Source organism: Bos javanicus, chromosome 21 (genome assembly GCF_032452875.1).
Source record: "Bos javanicus breed banteng chromosome 21, ARS-OSU_banteng_1.0, whole genome shotgun sequence".
Taxonomy (NCBI): domain Eukaryota; kingdom Metazoa; phylum Chordata; class Mammalia; order Artiodactyla; family Bovidae; genus Bos; species Bos javanicus.
In genome coordinates, this window is record NC_083888.1 from 46,117,505 (window position 1) to 46,137,545 (window position 20,041).

The 20,041-nt window shown below is 52.0% G+C and overlaps 1 protein-coding gene and 1 long non-coding RNA gene across 3 annotated transcripts in view; both read right to left on the bottom strand.

The window, feature by feature from the left end:
* LOC133234431 (uncharacterized) overlaps positions 1-13,099 on the bottom strand; it is a 45,743-nt gene extending 32,644 nt beyond the window's left edge. Inside the window, exon 1 of the long non-coding RNA XR_009732138.1 lies at positions 12,398-13,099. This is a non-coding gene — a long non-coding RNA (uncharacterized LOC133234431). The remainder of the gene's footprint in view (positions 1-12,397) is intronic.
* A 3,296-nt stretch (positions 13,100-16,395) lies between these two features.
* On the bottom strand, positions 16,396-19,662 carry NKX2-1 (NK2 homeobox 1). Of its 2 annotated transcripts, XM_061394944.1 has the most exons (3): positions 19,246-19,662; positions 18,166-18,551; positions 16,396-17,233 (listed from the first exon to the last, which is right to left on the bottom strand). In XM_061394944.1, the coding sequence occupies exons 1-3, from the start codon at positions 19,320-19,322 to the stop codon at positions 16,494-16,496; spliced, it is 1,203 nt and encodes a 400-aa protein (XP_061250928.1). In that variant the 5' UTR covers positions 19,323-19,662; the 3' UTR covers positions 16,396-16,493. The 2 variants fall into 2 exon arrangements, with proteins under 2 accessions (XP_061250928.1, XP_061250927.1); XM_061394943.1 differs by lacking the exon at positions 19,246-19,662 and having other exon boundaries at positions 18,166-18,754.
* Between the last annotated feature and the right edge of the window lie 379 nt (positions 19,663-20,041).

A 20,041-nucleotide genomic window follows, 5' to 3' on the forward strand; every position in this document is an offset into this window, starting at 1 on the left:
TGACTTTCCTGGTGGCTCAGCTGGTAGAGTCTGCCCGCAACGCGAGAGACCAAGTTTCGATCTCTGGGTTGGGAAGATACCCTGGAGAAGGAAATGGCAACCCTCTACAGTATTCTTGCCTGGAGAATCCAATGGATGGAGAAACCTGTTAGGTTACCATCCATGGGGTCACAAAGAGTGGGACACAACCTAATGACTTTACTTTTGCTTTCGCTCTACAGCTCTAAATTCAAGAATGTGAATTGTGACTGTTATCACATCACATAAGCTTAAAATTTCCTTTTGTCCACTTGCTATCTGTTCTCTTGGAAGAAAAACTTCTCTGGCAAGAAGTGTTAGTCAATATGGAAAATACTCATTCGCATAAATTCCAACTTTTAACTTAGAAAGCAAGAAAAAATATATCTATGTCTCCAACTTGGTTGGGACCAGTTGAAAGTTCCTCATAAACCCATAAATAGACATAGGCTTTGGTTTCCTTGAGGGTTTCTGAAATGAATCCATTACATTAAAATGGCTCTTAGTAGCAAAAGCAAGTAATGATTTGCATTATAAGCTAATAAAATGGGGGATTAGGCATATCTGTACAATAAGATCTTTTTTATTCACTTTTATAGAGATTCTCTCCCTATCCCTGCTTAAATGAACTTGGAAGATTATTCACCATTCAGTATTGTTTAAATTATAAGGCACCAAGCTGTCATCTGGTTTTTAAATATTTTTCCCCTTTGGTAATGTAGATGAGTAATGTCTATCTCCATTCTTTAAGAATACACTAATATAATGACAGTCTAATTTTGAAAAAAAAATTAGTTTTTCTTAATATCTCACAGCTAAAGATTTCCTGACATATTAGAAACAGAATATTCTTCCAAACTACACTTTTCCAGCCATCTTGAACATTCATAGTTCAGTGAATTGTACTTTTCATTCCTATTCAAGAAGTGCTACAAGTCCTCTCACATAAGTAAATCTCCTGGAGAAGACTTCATTGATGAAGTCAGTGTACTTGTCACGGTGTTAAGTCACTCAGTCGTGTCCAACTCTGTGTGACCCCATTGACTGTAGCCCGCCAGGCTCCTCTGTCCATGGAATTCTCTAGGCAAGAATACTAGAGTGGGTTGCCATTCCCTTCTCCAGGAGACCCACTAGATCGGTCATGGTACTCACCAGTAAAAGTGATGGCTTTTATCGTCAATCATGATAGTTATAGATCACAGAGTCATTTCCAATGTAAAAGTATGAGAAAAGGGCCTATCCTGCAGACAAAGGGAACCTAGAAAGTTTTGTTTCACCCTTTTGACTCTTTCATGCTATATTCCTAGATTTTACATCATCAAGGAAAGAAGGAGAGAGATGTATTTTGCTTTTGCAATTTCCCTATATGCCAAATACCTGCTTGTTTCAATTTAAGAAAGCAAGAAAATATTTTTATATCTTTCAATTTCACTTTGCTCTGAAAGTTGAGTACTTAGATCTTATCAAATTAGCAACAATTTCTCTGGTAAAACAAATGTGAAAAGCCAGAGGTTTGTTCTATGGACAGGAAGTGATAATTCTCCAAATTTTATTAAAAGCTCTTGATTTATTTTCCCCTATACTATCTGATAAGGGGCACTTTTCCTGATCATTGCTCCCTGTTAGTAACGAAAATCCTATTTCTGTCTGTGGCAATTTTCAAAACTGAAGCTATCAAAGAATGCACTTACAACTTACTTTCCAAGGAAACTGCTTAAGAGTTCCTGTACCTAAGTCACTTCTTAATATTCCCCTCCCTGACTTTCCTACAAGTGAATTTTCCCAGAGGAATTTATTATATATATGAAGAATTTAGAAATGGACCTGCCTGCTGCCACTAAAGTTCTCCCAGTTCCTTCTAGCTACTAAGGGATTACATGACTGATTCACTCCTCTCCTTGTCTCCTGGCAGCTAAATGGGAATATTGGAGAGCTGCCAGAAGGGTAGGTAGCCAACCTGCTTGCCCTTGATTGAGCCTGCCAGCTTTTTAATAACAGAAGTAGGGTCAAGTAAGTGAAATCACAAACTGAGGAGAGTATTCTGAGAATGCAAAGGCAGTTAATGTCCTTCCAAACCTCAGATGGCAGGCAACCCTTGGCAGAATAATCTATGATTTGTGGCACCTGACCCTTCCACTGTGACTGTTAGCTGTGTATTCACTAGAAACATATTTACAGAATCTCTCCATTAGCAAAGATGCCTAGTGTGTGATTACCCAATTGTCATGGTCACACTAGGATTTTGATACAGTCCCTATTCACAAATGAAAAACTGCACTAAACTGCACACAGGTCTCATTTAAAGCAGGGATCCTCAATCAATAGATCAAGACTTCTGGTAGATCTCAAAGAGATTATCACAGTCTGGCTCCCCCTCCCTCCCCACCCCAAGACCACATTCCCACCTCCCCCCATCCAAAGGCAAGACAGAATCTCCTTTATTTCTTTGAACCCTTAAGAATTCTTACTAAAGTTAAGAATAATTGGCTATAAGAATTATCCAAAGAGATGAGACTGTTTAAAATAGACTCACCTCAGAAAATACCAGAAGAGAAAACTACTTGTTTAAACTAGCTATCACTGCTCACATTTATGTAGTACTCTCAGCAAAGTACTTTTTCCTCATTTAAAATGTTTTATTTACAAAAGCAGAGCCAGGCTGTAGGCTGGCTTTCCTTCATTACTGGAATCAAATACAAAGAACATTAAAAAAAAAATTTTTTTTTTTTGTCTGCAACAAGTGAAAATGACAGCACTTGCCATTAAAAAGTTTATTGGAAAGTTTCAAAAGTGGTATCTCCCTGCTCCCTTTGCAGATATATGGCATTGAGGTCTAGGTACCAGAAAATTCCTCCTGTTTATATCCTACGTTGGCCGGCTCCAGGGTGCATGAGAAAGGTGAAAGCAGTCAATTAGGGAACTGAATCAGACTCACTGGGAGCAAATATATGGTCGTGAATCAAAACAAAAATCCCGATAAACCGAAGTCACTGTATATGCCTCAGATTATGAGATAATCTGAGTGACAAAGTCGCAACGGATAAATAAATGCAGGCGGTAAACTCACCACAGATCAAGAACTACTACTAAGGTGACCTGATCTGACAGATAGTAACCGCAGGCGACCCTGGGGAACCGAAGCGGGGTGAAATGCCCTGAGAATCGCTGAGATCCTGCCGGCCCGGCAGGGGATGCCCGGAGCCTCGCGTTCTGGACTGAGCCCGCCGGAGAGAGGCTGGAGGCCGCCCAGGGCGCTCCGGGCTTGGACGCTGGCCGGAGCCAGGCAGCGAGGCCCCACGCCGGCCGGGCCGGTACGAGGGCGGAGGAAGCCGGGTCGCGGAAGAGGCCACAGTCCCTCTCCCACGTCCAGGCGCTGAGGGGCCCCAGTGGATCCCGGGGGAGAGGAGGTGAAGAAGCCGCTCTGCACCACGCGGCGGTTGCAGTAGCCGCGCCGCCTGGCAGTCGCGCCAGGCGCCTTAGAAGCATCGGCTCCACCTCGGGAAGCCGGACGCCGGACGCCGGACGCCAGACCCGACCCGCGCATGCTGCCCGGAGCTCGCGCGGGGACCAGCAGGCCAACCGGCGCGGGTGGGAAAGCCCCGCGCTCCAGCGGAATGGAAGAGCCCAGTCGGGGACTTGGGGACGCCCCAAGAGTTTGGGCGCCCCTGGAATCAGGGAGTCATCTCCACGCGGTTCTTCCCAGGCGACCTGAATTCAGCCCTGAGAAGAAGCTCCGGGCATTAGCATGGCCACAGGGGAAGAAAGAAGAGTTCTTTACATTGGGGGAGGGGGGGGGGAGGACTAGGAGGAAACCTTGCCGAAAAGAAATCTCCCATCACTACCAAAACCGATCCTAAGAAGTCCTGGGGTTCTTCGCCTGGAGATTTCACTTTAAAAGCTGAAGAAGAACAACAACAACAACAAAAAAAATTATTCCACTGCTTTTAATTGAAGTAAACAAAGTGCAACAAATCCTAACTCAAATATGATTGCAGTGAGATTAGGGTCTAATTGCTTAGGGTTCAGGTGGAATCTGCGGGCTAAATCCTACAGGGCCAATCTGAATTTCACAATCATTCTGTCAAAAGGAGAGCGATGAGAGCCCACACGCTTCCTAACAAGTCATTTTTAACAGTTACAAGCTTCGCACAAAGACCACACAGGGCGTCTAAGAGATGCAAATCTAATCCCTGGTCATTCTACAGGCCTTCAACAAAGATGTGCTAAACCCTAATAGAAAAGAAATCAGTTCTCTGTCACCAGCCCCTGGTAAAATCTATTAGAGAATGGACAGAGCCGCATCTACAGCAGTTGCTGCAAAGGTTAAGGACGAGTACAAATAAGAGGGACCCAGTTTTGTTTTCCGTGTGAAATATCGGTAGAAGCTAACCCCAAATGAGTGACGGGATTCGATCCGTGGCTTCGCATTCATTTGAATGCTAGAAGAAAAAAAAATAATAAACCATACGCATTAAGACTTTTGAAGACTCCGTTTCTGAATTTTAGGAGATGAAACAAATCCCTGTCCCCACCCAAAGTTGGACGTTTTTGCCTCCGAAATTATCGAAGAATATTAACGGAGGAGAGAGGGAGAGCGCGCAGGTCCAGGAGGGAGGCCCTGGGAGTCTGGAGCCGGCTGGCCGGCCTTTACTCGCATGCGATGCCTCTTTATTCGCAGAAAAAAACCCGACGGCGGAGCCGCAGTGGGGCCGGAGCCCGGGATGCGCCACGCCTCCGGCCGCTGGGGCCGAGTGGTGGCCGCCGATCGCGGGAAGACTGGGCGGCCGCGCTCGGCCTGGGTCCCTCTCCTCTGTCCCTCTCGAGGGCTGGGGGAGGGAAGGGACGGAGGGGCCTGGTGCCTTACAGGCCAGGAAGCATCTTAAATGTGCCCTTCTGCGGTCACCGAACACATGAGGTCCTCACGAACAGTGTCATCATGCTGATGTGTTAAAAGAGTTAATATATTTCAGCTCAAATGTATCACACTGTGCGCGAGACCCTTAAAAAAGGGAGGGCCCCGGGGAATCCAGGGCCCTGGGAGAAGCCCGCAAGCCGGCTGGGTGAGGGGAGGAGGGGATGCCGGGTCGGTCACTGAGGGTTGGGGGGATTCCCTTCTCTTCCCCGCGGGGCAGAGACCCCGGCGACCCGGCCAGCCCTGGCCCCTTCCCGAGCTGCGAGCGGGTAGAGCCTGGGCGCGCCAGGGTAGAGCCTAGGGAGCGCTCTCCTGCACAGAAGTGGTTCTGCCCGCAGCGCGTCCTCCGGAGTCACGGGGAACCGGCCGTCCCCATGCGGATCCGCCTTCCACCAGAGGAAGCGGTCCGGAACCCGAAGGCAAGGGTTGCGGGGCGGCCTGGGATCCGAGTCACAGCAGAACCGCCCTGCGGTCCTCCCAGGTGGCTGGGACTCCCTCCGCGTGGCGCATCCTTCGAGGCTGCGCCGAAAGGACAGCGACGAGAGGGGGCGCTGTCCAACAGTCAGGGTCGACAAGCATCGACAAGCAATTTTTCGCAAGTCCCTTCTCCACCTGCAGGGAGGAGGGCTGGGGCACTTGTGCGAAGAAAAAGATTTTTGTATGTTTCCACGGAAGTTTCCAGAAGCCACTATTTCCTCACCGGGCGGGTCCGCCCTCTGCCACCACCCTTCCCCGCAACGCCCTACCCCTCGCCCCCCATCAGATCTCTCGGAATTTGCTCCTCCCCGGGGTTCACAGCCCGGAGCTGGCCAGGCTGAAGTAGGGAGGCGAACTCCAGTCCCTAGGCCCTCCGCTCCGTAGCCCTTTAATTGGCTCTGGAAGAAAGTCTCCATTCGTAAGGTATGCCTGCAGGGAAGGAAAGGGTTGCTAGATTCAACCCTCAGCTCAAAGACGGAACACCATACACAGACCTGTTCCCTCCTCAGCCCATTCAATGCCTGCCCAGGCTAGGCGTACGTATGCCATAGGTGGGGGCTGTATTCCTTCCTTCCCATCTACTGACATTAATTGAATTTCTAGGCGCTTGCTGCTTCTCTTTGCTTTCCTCATTTTTCTCGCTAGTCCTCTGATAGGCTGACCTTGGCGGTTCTCTGGTGTCCTTACCCCACAACTGGCCTCCCATATGGGTCTTGCTGGCTTTCATTCTTTATGACTTAGCACATCCACTTTATCTGCTTTTCCTTTTAGTACTGACATTAGGAAAATGATACCGGATTGCCTACGAAGTAAAACTTCATCTATGAGGCTGGAATTGGGCAAGTAAGCAAGGAAAATGTAGGCACTGAAATGAAAAAACAGAAAACGAGGAGGATAAGGAAACAAGGGAAAAGTAGATATTGAAGTCACTTTGGGCTATACATACAAGAATATAATGTTTCCGCAGGTGATCTTTGGGTCCTAAGGAGAGTCTCCCACATCAGCCTTGCGAGTCAGGGACAGAACTTCCTGAGTAGGCAGGCTGAAGTTTCTTCCCCCTGACTAGGATTGCTGCTGAAGATGGGCCAGCAGTTCTAAACATATGCTTGGTCCCCAGGGAGGTCCAGGAGGCTGGGAAGGAATTATCACTCATAGAACAGGGCTCCTAGAAATGGTCTGTAGTCAGCGTATCTCTATGGGGCTGTCTGGTGGCTGAAACTTCTGGCCAGGAGTCTGCTCTGGCTCTCTGATTCTTCGGAGGGCCATTCCTGTGCTTCCCTTCTGACCACCCAGCCAAGGCCCTCAGGTGGATGAGCTACTCCCCTGTGCTGTGCTTAGTCACTCAAGTCATGTCGACTCTTTGTGACCCCATGGACTGTAGCCCGCCAGGCTCCTCTGTCCATGGGGATTCTCCAGGCAAGAATACCGGAGTGGGTTACCATACCCTCCTCCAGGGAGCTATTCCCCTACACCTAGCAGACTGAGTCCTACTAGTCCAGCCCCACCCTCCTCTCCTGTCAGTTGTATGAGTTCCATCCTTCTGGTTTGCAGAATAGGGAGTGTGGAGGCTCCCTGTTGTCGGAGGCCTGTCCTGCCCCCCACCCCTTGGCTCAGGGTGAACCTGTGCCTGAAGACCACTCTTGCTTATCCACAGAATGAGTCCTAGAGAGATGGCGGGGTAGGGAGGAACCTACAGAGTTTACAGCTGGTATGTGTATGTGGGATGTCTTTAGATCTGTGTGGCCCCTATAATTTGACATCTATTAAAGAGAACATCTCCTCTGGAGGAGGACATGGCAACACACTCCAGTATTCTTGCCTGGAGAACCCCTGTAGACAGAGGAGCCTGGTGGGCTACAGTCCGTGGGGTCGCAAAGAATCGGACACGACTGAGCAGCTAAGCACAGCACAGCATAAAGAGAACACCCAGGCTTTTAGGATGAGTTTTGCAGAAAATTGAGCAAGCCAGCAGGAGCTGTACAGAATCTCCACCACACCCCTCCCCGCCCCCCCGCCCGCCACACACACACCTCCTTATATGGGTTCTCCTGAGATTTTCCCAGAGGCGAAAATGCTTTGCAAGGACATCTAAAAACACAAAGCCTGCCTAAGAGGCACGATGTTGAGGAGGTTAATAAATTATCTCCTTGCAACATAAAAATGGAATCGACATTAAACATGCTATTATTAGACCGAGTTTCAGCCTAATAGAAAGTTCGTTAGATGTTGGTATCTGGGCAGAGACGACGTTATCTCTTTTCCTTAGGAACACTCATCAGGGAAAAAGCAGCAGTTCGCTGGTTTTGTTTGATTTCACTTGTTCAGAAAAAGGTTGTACAGTGAGATCGTTTTAAAAATCCCTTCAGGTTAGGGTTTGGATCTTCGTCGTAACCCAGTGAAGCTAATACATTCACTATATAACCTGGGGTCAAAATACACGGAAAATTTCTTCTCAGCCGCACACCAGACTTCTTGGGGAGCTTTCCAGAAGGGGTTGGGGGCCGGGTGGGCAGGCGGCGCTCCGGTCTCCAGCTAGGAACCGGGTGGAGAGTCACACAGGCTTGGGGGTGGGGGCGAGGCTGGGTGGGAGGAGAAATTGGGGCTTTGGGCTGGGCGTTGGGGGTTGGGGAGGCCGCAGTGGGCGGGGTGCTGCTTTGCAACCGGGGTTGGAGGGGAGACCTGGGGGGTGGGGAGAGCTGAGGCCGCCGGCGGAAAGGGGCGGGGGGTGGGGGTGCGGTTTGCGGACTGCTGCTTCAAATGATCCTGGAAACCAAAACTTCATACAACGAGAGACCATAAAACAGCTTGAGATTTTAAGTGCCCACCCTTCTAGCTGAGACCGCTGACAACCAATACGAAACCGCGGGGTCGGGATGGGGGGGCTCGGGTCTCCGGCGGTGAGATTGGGAGGCCGCCGAGCCTGCCCCTGGGTTTTGGTGGCAGCTCACCGCCCCCGCCGCGCTCGGGAAGGACTTCGTGGCTCCAACCCGAGAATCTTAGCCCCCGACAACCTCTTCAGGCAGCCCTTCCTTTAAAAACAAGTTTGAATTTTTCATCAAATCTTTTACCCGTGTACTCTTCACTAAATGATTGTTAACCATCACTTGGGAAAAGCACTAACGTGGTTTTTCTCACCTTTCCTGCCGGCTCCCTGCCCCGCCCCCATCATGGAATCTCGATATTCTAAGCAATTAAGCTATATATTCAACAGGAATATTCGATTAAAATACATTGGGACTAAAGGCTGACGCATAAGGTCTGAGACTAGAAGAAAATATTTAGTGCTTGCCTGCAGATTTTGTCACCCATCATCCGCTCAGAAAGCGCTCTGAATCTTTCAGCGTGTCCGGCTCTTATGATTGCAAATGGCCCTGTTTTCAAATGGAAATAAGACTTGCAAACTGATTATGTGTATTGAATCGGAATCACTCACTAGATCCTCTTGTTTAAAATGTATTGAAAAAAGGATGATGGCTGCAGACCTCTGTAACCGGCTCCCTCTCTTCTCAGGAAGGTCGATCTATTTTGCAACTTTTTGCCGTTTGAGCACGTTTAAGCTGGATAATTATGTTGCCCTTGTGTCACTGGCCCAACTCAAAGACATGGTACACACACTATCTCCTATTCTGCTCCTTAGCCCTGCTTACTAAAAGCATCATCCCCTAAACACCAGATATACCAAGACACACCACACACTCATCCACCCTGCCCCAACACTTCCATCTAAAGACCAGCTCTAACCAGGGCGACTCAGCTGTCACAAACACCAACAGAATCTCACACACTTCCACTGGGCACAGTTGTTCCTCTCCTCTCCCCTTCAGTCTCCTCTCCTTCCTCTCTTGTCTTACCAGTGAACAAAACCACAAACACACAAAGCCCCAGCTTCCACACACACCCAACCAACAGAATCTAAGTACTCAGCCATGCTGAGAATTTTCAACAACTAATTTTAGGTTGGCATGACATTATAGTTGATAGAAAACAGTTCATACAGGAAGGTTAATGTCAACTGTTAGGGATGCATGGTGGTCCTTGTATGGGACCATCGATGTCAATGATTTTCTCTTTACACCCCTTCCCTATCCTGTGCTAGATGATGGCTGCAGGTGAGTTGGCTTTTGTTAAGTATTTGCAAAGGTTCTCTTGTTTGATTTGCAGTCAGATATCAGAGTTTTGCCCACTGTAGTGGGTAAAGCTGTAGTATATGATACACTACAGCTCTTCCAAAATGTACTACACCCTGGCCTCAGCCTCAATAGTCCTACCAGGGAGCAGTAATCAACATTTCACTGACTATTGCAGCTTGGTGAGTAGTAAGGAACTGGCTACAGTTTCTATTTGCCCTGGTCAGAGGCACAGATGTATGCTCTGTGCACACCTGTGGTGCAAGAGTTACAATTCTTTCTGAAGCACACTCTCATGGGAAGGAAGAAGCCAGTCACTCCCCAGAACCACCCACCCTCCTTTAGACTCCACCCAGAAAACAGTGCCTTGCAGACCTAAAGGCACCAGAGTGCCCCAGAGGGGGAGAGGTTTAACCCTCTAGGCTTCAGCATCCTCTGAAAAAAAAAAGTCTGTTTAGAAACCTGGTGCTTTGGGGGTACCTCAGGGAACCCCAACTTGGAAGTTCTCTCTATACACAGCTATAGCCAGATTTGTTAAACCATTGCCTTGGTCTCCTGGGGTAGAGGAATCAACTTACGGGAACTAGCTCTTAGTCCTCTTCACATCATTACTGTAATTCCCAGTTTTACATCTGTGCTCGTGCACACACACCTAGCCTTGTGTGTGCCCAGATCAGGTAAATCGGTAGCACACAGACCAAATAAACTCGTTTTCCTAGAGCTTTGGACACCTTCACACAACAACACTGGTGCTAGGTAAAGTGGAGGCTGAGCCGTTCTGGGTGACTCTTCCACAGAATGGCTCCAGGATGCAGCAGCCAGAAAAGGGTATCCAAGGACACTTCTCAGGTCCTGACATCTTTCGTAGAAATGACATCATCAGCAATCACCCTAAACCCTAGAAATGTAAAGTTTAACACTTCACCGAGAGCCAGGTGTTACTGACAATTCCATGTAGCAATCAAAGACTGGACTACCAGAAATGTTCAAGATGTACAAAACAGGGGACAGGAGGAGGGAAAGTTTGTCTTTCTGTTGTCAGACTCAGACCTGCCCTCTCATTTCCAGTGCTCTGTGAAGGCCAGAAGAGGGGGATCTGCTAGAGGCAGCAAACTAGGGGCAGCAACGTTTCCATCTGTTTTTGTTAGCTAGCAACGGTGTTCATACTAACGATTTCTACTATGGATAATGTCGGTGAAGCACATGACAACAATTTTTGTTGTAGATTGCTTCAAGAAGTTTCATCTACAGCTGTGTGTCTCAGGCAACAAGTTCATTTTCTTTAAGGACAAATTTTAATATTTTCCCCCAAAATAATTAGTTCTGTGACAAGAAAATAAATTAATATTCCAATTTAAAGTGGGGAAAAAACTAACAAAGGTTTTTGTTTACTTGATTTTCTTAAGGAAAACTCAGTTTCATGTGACCTCTTCCTTGAGATAGTAAACACATTCAACTTTCTTACATCTAATGGGTTCTATAAGATCTCCTACTAAGAAAATCCTATGCTAATTTTTTCTTTTTGAAGATCCTATAAAATAGATATATAAGATACATACACATGTACATACATATCTATAATACATACATAGGTGTCTTCTTTTTTCAGACAGGTTGTCTTATGCAGCCTACGTACAAATGGACAGTCAGATGTAAATATTGTATTGGATAAAAGAACTCTCTTCAACAAAGTCTATTACTGCCTGTGACTTTTTTTTAATGTTAGTTTCCATTTCAAGCAGAAATGTCCCTGCAAATAACTAAAAGAGAAATAAAACAAGAAAGTCCATTTAAATCTCACCCTTTCCAAAACTTTGTTACAACTCAACTAATAACAAAGATGATACACGTTCAGGAAGCAGAGACCTAATGGCAAACATTATCAAATGAGAAACCTGGGGCTGTATCTAGATGCCCTCCAAGTAGGGCATTAGGTCACTGTCAGAAAGAAATGCATCCAGCCACTCCAACTGTGGCTTCAGAGGAGGCAGAAGCTGTGCGGTCAAGTTGCTGAGTCTGGCTCCTCCTCTGTTTCTTTGAGAATCTTCGAGGAAAGTTCAGAAACACAACTACTTGGAGGAGAGATGACATTCAGACCCTGGTCCTCCCCTTCAGTAAACACATTCTGTCCTCTCCTCCCATCCACACCCGGTTCCTTCAGCGACTTGGACGGACAGGCTTGCCACAGAGGGTGATTGGTGAATAGGACATTTTCCTGAAGCTACCTGCCAAAGAGACACCAGAAAACTTTCCGTGCTCCAAGTTGAGGCGGAAGCCCCAAACTGAGGCCCACAGAGGGTGGCCTGAAGTCACAAGAATACATTTGCACAACCACAGGCACATCAGTCAGAAGGCAGGGAGGCCCAGAGGGAGGTGGTATCCAGTATTTTCTAACAGGGAACTGCTCAAGGAACACATTCAGTCTCATCCCTCCCAATACTCGAGGCTGTCGCTTTCCATCCATTCTGAAAGACAGCAGCATTTGAAACAAACCAGCTGGCAAACCATGCCCAAGAGCCACATCATCTCAGATTCACATTTCTCAACAGGCTTTCTAGTTCTCAGCAAATAATATCCTCTATCACTTGGCTCGCCCTGCCACCCCCCAACACACACACCAATCATTGGGGGGAGGGGAGAGCGATGTCTAGAGAGACTGGTGGCATCAGATCAGAATTCAAGGCAGCTTCTCACAACTCTCTTGTTTATAGAAAATGAATGTCTGCCTGGCTTGCTTTTAGTTCAGGAAAGGGGTCAGTCTTTATCAGCATGGTTCACACAGATCCTGGATTCTCCCCCGCTCCTTATCTTAAATTGACCCGCTTTTAAGATACAGCCATAATAGAGAAAGCATTGACCTTACCTGGTCCCTAATGAGTTGGAAGTCAGAAAACCCCGCTCTCCTTTCCTCTTAGCTCGGGTCGCCTCAGAAGAGACTCGGCGCTACCTTTTGTGCACTCGCGACTGGAGAAGGCCCCTCATCCGCGCCCAGACGCCCGCAAGCGCGCTCTGGGAGTGTGCGGCCTCTAACGTCTGAGACTTCTTCCCTGGCGTCTCAAAATCGGACACCTCAGTGCCAGCCCTAGGCCTGTCCCCGCCCCGGGAGGATTTCAAATCCCTTGGAAGGCCAAGCCCTTAAGCAGTGGGAAGAGCTGCCTCCGGCAAGGCCTTTGGAACTGGAGCGCGCGGGGCTTCCCCCGCCTCCAGGAGTTAGGGAGCGTTTCTCGCGGAGTCGGCTCCGGCCTGGCTCTGATTTCACTCCTGGGCCCTCGAGTTACTTCCCACCGAGCCGGCCCCGGTCCCAGAGCCTGTGTCCGGTCTGCTGACGCATTCCCTGCCCCCTCCCGCCTTCTGGGCCTGGAGGACTCCAGCTGTACCCGCTTGTGTCCCTGTTGGGGGGTGGCGGCAGGCTGAGCTCCCCCCTTCTTTCCTGTTCAGAGCATCTCTGTCCCAGTCTTCACGCCGCCCCTAAGCCCGGCCAGGCCAGCTGAGAGGGTTGCTTTCCTGCCTCTCCGACCCACAACTCCGGGCTCCCAGGCTGGGGCGGGGGTGGGGCAGTCGCTTTGGGATGCTAAACATCAAACAAGCCAAGCCTGGGGTTTCAGGCCCTGAAGCCTCTAGAGCAGCTCTCCAAGACTCTCGAGAAAGTCCTCGTGTTTACATGGCGGGGTTGGGGGTGGGGAACAGGAGGAAGGGGGTTGTGGGATGCCGTCTGCAAAATCTCCCCCATTTCCCGCAGCAGCAGTCGGGACCTCGGGATGGATGGGGTGCTTAGCTGGCGGCGCTCAGCTTCTCCCGGATCTGGGGGCAAACTGTGCGGCCCCCACGCGTGGGGAAGTTTCCCCATTAGGGACAGCCTCAGAAAGCTGAGTTCTTCTTAGCGGAGACCAGAAGCTCCCGGGGCCAGAGATGCTGGAGACTTAGGGGAGGTCCATGACTGAAGAGGACAAAAGATCGCAGAGGCTGACAGGGTGTGAGGATAAAGTGTATCTCCAGTATTTGGTGTTTTACTGCACCCAGCGCTCACCCCTTTCCCTATCGAGACGCTTCAGATTGCTTTCCAGGGCCGCTTCCTGCAGCTACAGCAGTCTCGCGGCCAGGAACGGAGTGAGTGGACCCCGCGTGACCGACAGAGAGAAGCGGCCAAGGCCCTGTTCGTCTCGGTCCCGTCTGCAGACACGGCTCCGTTCCCCTTTTTCCCGGGACAAGTAAACAGACTTCCAAATTAAGTCAGCTCTAGACGGCGAGGGGCGGGGAGGGAAAAGAACATATTTGGTAGTAACTCCATCCAGGGCAAGGGTGATCAGACTGAGGGTGGCATAGCTCACTAGAATTGTGACTCTCAGTGGCCTGCTCAGCAGCGAGTAGGGTGGGGTGGGGCAGCCCCCCTTGGCCGCGCCCCTTCCACGCTAGTGTACTGGGTGTGGGGCCAAGTCGCGCGTTAGCTCCCACCCCACAGAATTCAGACCTTAGCTGTAACATCTCCCCTGCCCGGCTGGGCCTGAGCCAAGTGATTTAACCACCGTCACAAACTGCCCCGGGGGGCCACTGCTGCCCATTCCAACACAAGTGTTCAGCCTTTCCAAATTTTCCTTTGTTTTCCAAAATGTGAGGCCTGCTGAGGATTCTCCCAACTAGCACACCCTCTAGATCCAACCAGTCACCCTCTTGAAATCTCTGAGTCTCTTCTAGATACTGAAAACAGTATCTCAGCAGCCAGACACGAGACAGGAAGCCGGCCTCCTCCACAGTTAGGGCACCATGGGAAAAAAAGTCCCCAGAAAGTCAACAGAGGGGACTGCTGGTGCCTGCAAGCACCTATATCCACCCCCACCCCCCACCCCCATTTTCCTTACAAGTTCCTGGGGCTTGAGGGTGGCGATCCAGGAAGACAGAGATGGAGTCAGAATGAGCTGAAAAGAGGAGGAAGAAAAGGTAGAGGCAGGCAGGCGAGACAGGAAAAACAAAGTTGAAATTCTAGGTGATAAATGAGTACATGCCAAATACGAATCAATCCCCCTGACTCAAACACTTTCAGGCCTAGAGAAAAGTGCTGGGAGGGGCCCTGTCCACAGTGCACTCGGCCACTTTTCCTGTAGGTTCATCAGAGATGACACAGAAGGAGCAACAGATTACCTAGGGACTATGACTTCTGTCTGCACCTCTCTTTCTTCCTCCCCTCCCCAGAGCAACTAAGAGTTCCCCAACAACTATATCAGGGTACCAAAGAGACTGAGAAATTAGGGGTAGGAAGAGAGGTCAAAGATTTTTTTTTTCTCCCAGGGGTGGATGTTGAGGTGGGATGCGATGGGGGAGAGGTGGAGAGTTGGGGACAGGAGAAAGATTCCTTACTACAAAGATTTAGGAAGCCAGGAGCCCAGAGATGAAAATATTGGAACAAAGAGCAGAAAGCCCTGCCAGGGGTGTTCCCAAGGCCAGCAGCCCAGTAAGACACCTTCCCGGGCCCAGGAAGCCATGGGAAACGGCTGCGCAGCCTGTGCGGGGGAATAACCGCTTCAGAGCAGAGATGAAACCCACGACTTCCCCACTTTCTCAAAAACAGTCTCCCACTACATCCTAGTCCCAAGGAGGCTCTGCCAAGGATTAGAAATAAAGAATTAATGTTGAAATCTACAGGGACGATCCATCTATAAAAATAATTGTTTATTCAGGGTTCTTTAAAAATGGAATGTCCAAGGCCGACTGTTTTAAAACGTTGGCTCAGCTGTATAAGACAACAGTAGATACTTCTGCGGTTTTAAGACACAGAAGTCTGGCTTTGAAAACTAGTCCTTTGGTGTCTTTCTTTCTTTTTCCTCCTGTTAGAAGTAGTTTAGCTTTTCTACTCTCTATTGCTGAGTCCCAAGACTGCTCAAGGTTTGGTTCTACTTAATTCAGAAGCAGAACAAAACGCTCTCTTCCCGTGGGGCAAAGACTCTGGTCTCAGCCTCCTTCGCTGGTTCAGGATCCTTTGAGCCCCGACACAATTCGAATCCTGTCAGGCCAATGCTGAGCCACTCCCCTACCACCAAAAAATGCCATTTAAAGCCAAATTAAAACCAAACAAAAGATGGGGTTTTTAATCAGAAAAAGAATCCTTTTAATTTGTATAATTTATTAGAAGCCTCTCAGGAACTATATTTAAGCCAGATATCTACATAAGTTACAACAGAAAAAGACTGACGCTGCAAATACCAAACTGCCAAATAATATACACAGATTTGTCTTGGCCCATAAAAAATATGATGGGCTGGGGACCGGGACGGGGACTGGTTTTTTTTGTTTTTGCTTTTTACAACAAAATGTACAGATTACTAAAAACTAAGTGTTTAGTCCAACTTTTGACAGCGTTTTACAACTACAAGTTCACATCAAACATAAAACGATTTTAACCAGGGCCGGTCTCAGCTGAGCCTGGGTGGCCAGGGGGGCAAGAGGGGGCATTTCCTTTGTGTCAGTGGCAAGCGGGTTCTGTCTTTTCCTTTCCCCAGCCCCCCTGTCGCCCCTTCAAAGAAATCCCGGTATTTACAAGCGAGTCCACTTTGCTGGCACGGTGTACCCAGAGTGAAGATTTCGATCTTAAGCGTCCAGAGCCATGTCAGCGTAGAGCCCTCTCCGCCCGAGCGTGGGAAACCCATTTGAATCACCCCCAAAGACACCCCCAAAGCGGTTCTTGTTATGTCCTTCTCTGTTTAAAGACTCCTAAGAAGAACTGGATTCGCTTGGTTGTTTTATTTTCTTAAAAAAAAAAAAAAAATCCTGCACATTTTAGAAAAAAAAAGGAAAAGAAAGACGTCCAGCAGTTTGGTCTTTGTGTTTTTTTTCCCCTTGGTCTCAACGGGACAGGTTCTTAAGAAAAGTCGAAGCGCAGGGTGTAGCGGGTGGTTGGTGGTGTGTGACCGGGCAGGAGTGGGAAGCGATGAGGCAGAGCGCTGGGCTAGGCCCGGCCCGGCGTCCTCTCACCAGGTCCGACCGTATAGCAAGGTGGAGCAGGACATGGTGCCGTAGTCCGAGCCCGAGGAGTTCAGGTGGGGCAGGCTGGAGACCTGGCCCTGCAGCGCCGCGGGGCTGGCGGCGTGGTGCGCCAGGTCCGGAGACTGGCCCGCGCTGCCCGGCTGGTGGCCCGGGTGGGCACCCAGGCCGGGGCCACCGCTGCCCACTGAAATAGCTGCCGCGGCCGCTTGAGCGGCCTGCGCCTGCTGCTGCGCCTGCTGCTGCGCGTGGCCTTGCAGGCTGGCGGCGCCCGGCGCGGGGGCGCCCGCCTGGCAAGGTTTGCCGTCTTTCACCAGGACCGGCACGGCCACGCGGCGCGGGGACTGCTGCTGCGCTTGCTGCTGCTGCTGCTGGCACCCTGCGCCCCCGCCGCCGCCGCCGCTGTCCTGCTGCAGTTGCTGCTGTGCCGCCTTGTCCTTGGCTTGGCGCTTCATCTTGTAGCGGTGGTTCTGGAACCAGATCTTGACCTGCGTGGGTGTCAGGTGGATCATGCTGGCCAGGTGCTCGCGCTCCGGCGCGGACAGGTACTTCTGTTGCTTGAAGCGTCGCTCCAGCTCATACACCTGCGCCTGGGAGAAGAGCACCCGGCGCTTCCGGCGCGGTGCGCTTGGCAGCGGGGCCATATTCTTGCTCACGTCCCCCAGAGAGCCCAGGCCGCCCATGCCGCTCATGTTCATGCCGCTCGCCGGGCCCATGAAGCGGGAGACTGTAAGCGACAAACGCACAGCGTCGGCAGGGGCCGGGCCGGGCCAGACCACCTCTGCCGCCAGCGCCCTTGGGCCAGCCCGGCCCGCCCCGACGGCGCCCTTCTCACCTCGGTCGTCTCCACCCTGAGAGGCCCAGCCGCGGCGATCGCCGGCGCCTGCCTCGAGGCCGCGCCGTCCAGGGGGGTTACTGAGAGCTCCCCGCCTCAACCCCGGCTACCTCCCTCAGTCTCAGTGCTTTACCCATAAAAGCAGAGTGGATAAAGCCTTCCCTGTTCCTTTCCTGCCCATCCCTCCGGATTCGTGGGGTTAGCCGGCAGCAAATTGGGCTCAGATCAGGAGCCGGGGTCTAACGGTAGACACCCAGCTTTGGGAGCTTGGGAGAGGGAGGTGTTCACTTTCGAAAGCTTGAGACCCCAGACTCATTGTGCCTTGGCCGCTGTCTCCTGTCAGCCCGGTGAGGGCACTGGCTCGGCCCATTTAGAAACCCGTCTGGAGCCGCGCGCCCTCCCACCTGCCTAGCCTGGAGAGTGGACCAGGCCCGGGGCCTGAGCTCGTCCCAGCAGGGCACCCTCCCTCCCGGCCAGGCCGCGCCCCTCCGAGTTCTGCTCATCCCGGTTCTCTTAGCTGGGGGGGACGCCTGCCTCCGCGCTCTCCCGCGCCGGACCAGAGCGGACAATTGGCCGCATCTGGCAAACGCCAAATACCAGCTCCTGCCCTCAGGACTCCAGGGCTACCGAGTCCCTCTTCTTGGACCCCTCAGCTCAACCAGGGCAGACTCCCCAGCTCCTACACCCGACTCCCTGGCGCCACTGCCCGGCCGCCCACCCCTGATGCCCAGCGCGCAGCCGGCAGGCGCCGCGCCTTCCCGGCGGGTCTTCCCCGCGCCTCCTGCGCTCAACCCGCGGCCCCGCGGTGGGGCGGCCTCACTTACTGGCGGGGAAGCGCGGGTCTGGGTTGGCGCCGTACCATCCGGGGCCCGAGGCGCTGTTCCGCATGGTGTCCTGGTACGGCGGCAGCTCGCTCATGTTGCCCAGGTTGCCGTTGCAGTAGCCCCCCACGGCGGAGTGCGAGAGCTGGGGCACCGCCGCCGCCGTCATGTGGTAGGCGGCGGTGACTGCGCCGTGGTGCCCCACGGCGTGCTGCTGCATGGCCGCGGCCGGCGGTGCCGTCTGGCCCTGCCTGTAAGCCGCCAGCGGAGCCCCGAGGCCGCCGCCCTCCATGCCCACTTTCTTGTAGCTTTCCTCCAGGGGACTCAAGATGTCAGACACTGAGAACGGAGTCGTGTGCTTTGGACTCATCGACATGATTCGGCGGCGGCTGGAGGAGGAAGGAAGAGGAGGAAAAAAAAGGGAGAGGGGGAAGGCGAAGCCTCGCTGCTTTTTTTTTTTTTCCTCCCTTTGCCAAATATTCTGGTGTTACCTTAACGCCGATCTTGTTGGATGTACACGTAACCGAGTGGACCGAGTCCGCCTTAATTGGCTTGAGTGGAGGCTCGGGGGCTGCCTCGCGTTTGTTTTAGCCCGGCGCCAGGTTTTAGGCAGCCACCAGAGGCGGGGCGTAAGCGCTAAAGCAACAAGACAATAGAAGCCTACATCTTGCCCGAGATAATTAGCTTACATGCTGATGACAAGGTAAACACCTTTAAGTTTCACTTGTTAGGATTTTTAGGTCTCAAAGAGGGAGAGAGAGACAGAGAGAGAGAGAGAGGCAGAGACGCGACCCAAAGCATTTCTCCCCCGGACCCCCTACCCTCATTTTTGTGGGGTACGCTGGCGCGCGGGAGGGGGGGGGGTGCGGAGGGGGGGAGGAAAAGGAGGAGGGAACCGAGAGAGGGGAGGGCAAGAGGTGGGATGGGGAGTAGCCGAGGAGGAGGAGGGCTGCTGGGGAGGAAGGAAGGTGAATGCTGCTTTGCAACCAACTTGCGGAGTTACAAAGTGAACCACTTTCCCATTCGGTCGGGGCTCCCGGGGCGGGGACAGGGAGTGGGCCGAGGACGGGGTAGGGGTTTCACCTGAGCCTGCCGGGGCCGCTCCTCCCTCCCGCCGCGGCCTCCCAGCCCCGCGCCTTCCCACTGCCTCCGGACCACATCTGGCTTCGCGGCGCCGAGCCCCAGTCGCCGCCAAAGGAGCTCGGGAGTCAGGGGCCGCACCCCGGGGCCGCACTGTTGGTCTGCTTGTCTGTCAGTCTGTCTGCCTCTTCTGCCGCCGTCAGAAGGACACCTCTGCTCCCCGCCCCCTTTCCCCACTACCCGAGAGAGAATCCCAGCGGGTGGAGGGGGCGCTGAGCAAGGGGGGATCGGCTGCCGGCGACAGGCTGTCCCAGATCCCCGCGCCACCCCCTTCCCCCCAGCTCAGGGTCTTCTCAGAGGCCCAGGGCCTTCGGCCTCATGCCCACCCCGCCCCCCAACCCCCACACGGCTATGCTTCCCCACCCCCACCCCCAGCTAAGGCAAGGACCCACCACTGGCCGCCCGAGCTGAGAACCTGCGGGAATTCATGCGAAGGGACATCGCTGAAGTTGCTCCACCTCGAACAAACCTGGTGTCCCCGACCCTCGCCCATCGTCCAGACACGGGGAGGTCTGGGACGGGAGGTGACTTTCCGAGGACATCACAGCCCAGCACCCCAGCCCGGGGTCACACTGTTTTTCCCACTCAGTGCTTCAGGGAGGCCTCGGGCAGGGAGCGGCGTGAGAACCGGCTCGCCTGTTGCCGGGTGGGACTGAGCCTGAACCCCGGCTGGACTAGCCGGCCGGGAGGGGGCGAATCCCCCGGCGTGAGCAGCCCCGCTGGCGGGAGGCTGGGCTGA

Excerpts from the sequence above, each read along its gene's own strand:
- NKX2-1 (XM_061394944.1), bottom strand. The coding sequence starts at position 19,322 with ATGTGGTCCGGAGGCAGTGGGAAGGCGCGGGGCTGGGAGGCCGCGGCG. Across the intron at positions 18,552-19,245 it reads AGCGGCCCCGGCAGGCTCAG|CCGCCGCCGAATCATGTCGA; the intron begins GTGAAACCCCTA and ends TTCCTCCTCCAG. Across the intron at positions 17,234-18,165 it reads AGACCCGCGCTTCCCCGCCA|TCTCCCGCTTCATGGGCCCG; the intron begins GTAAGTGAGGCC and ends TGTCGCTTACAG.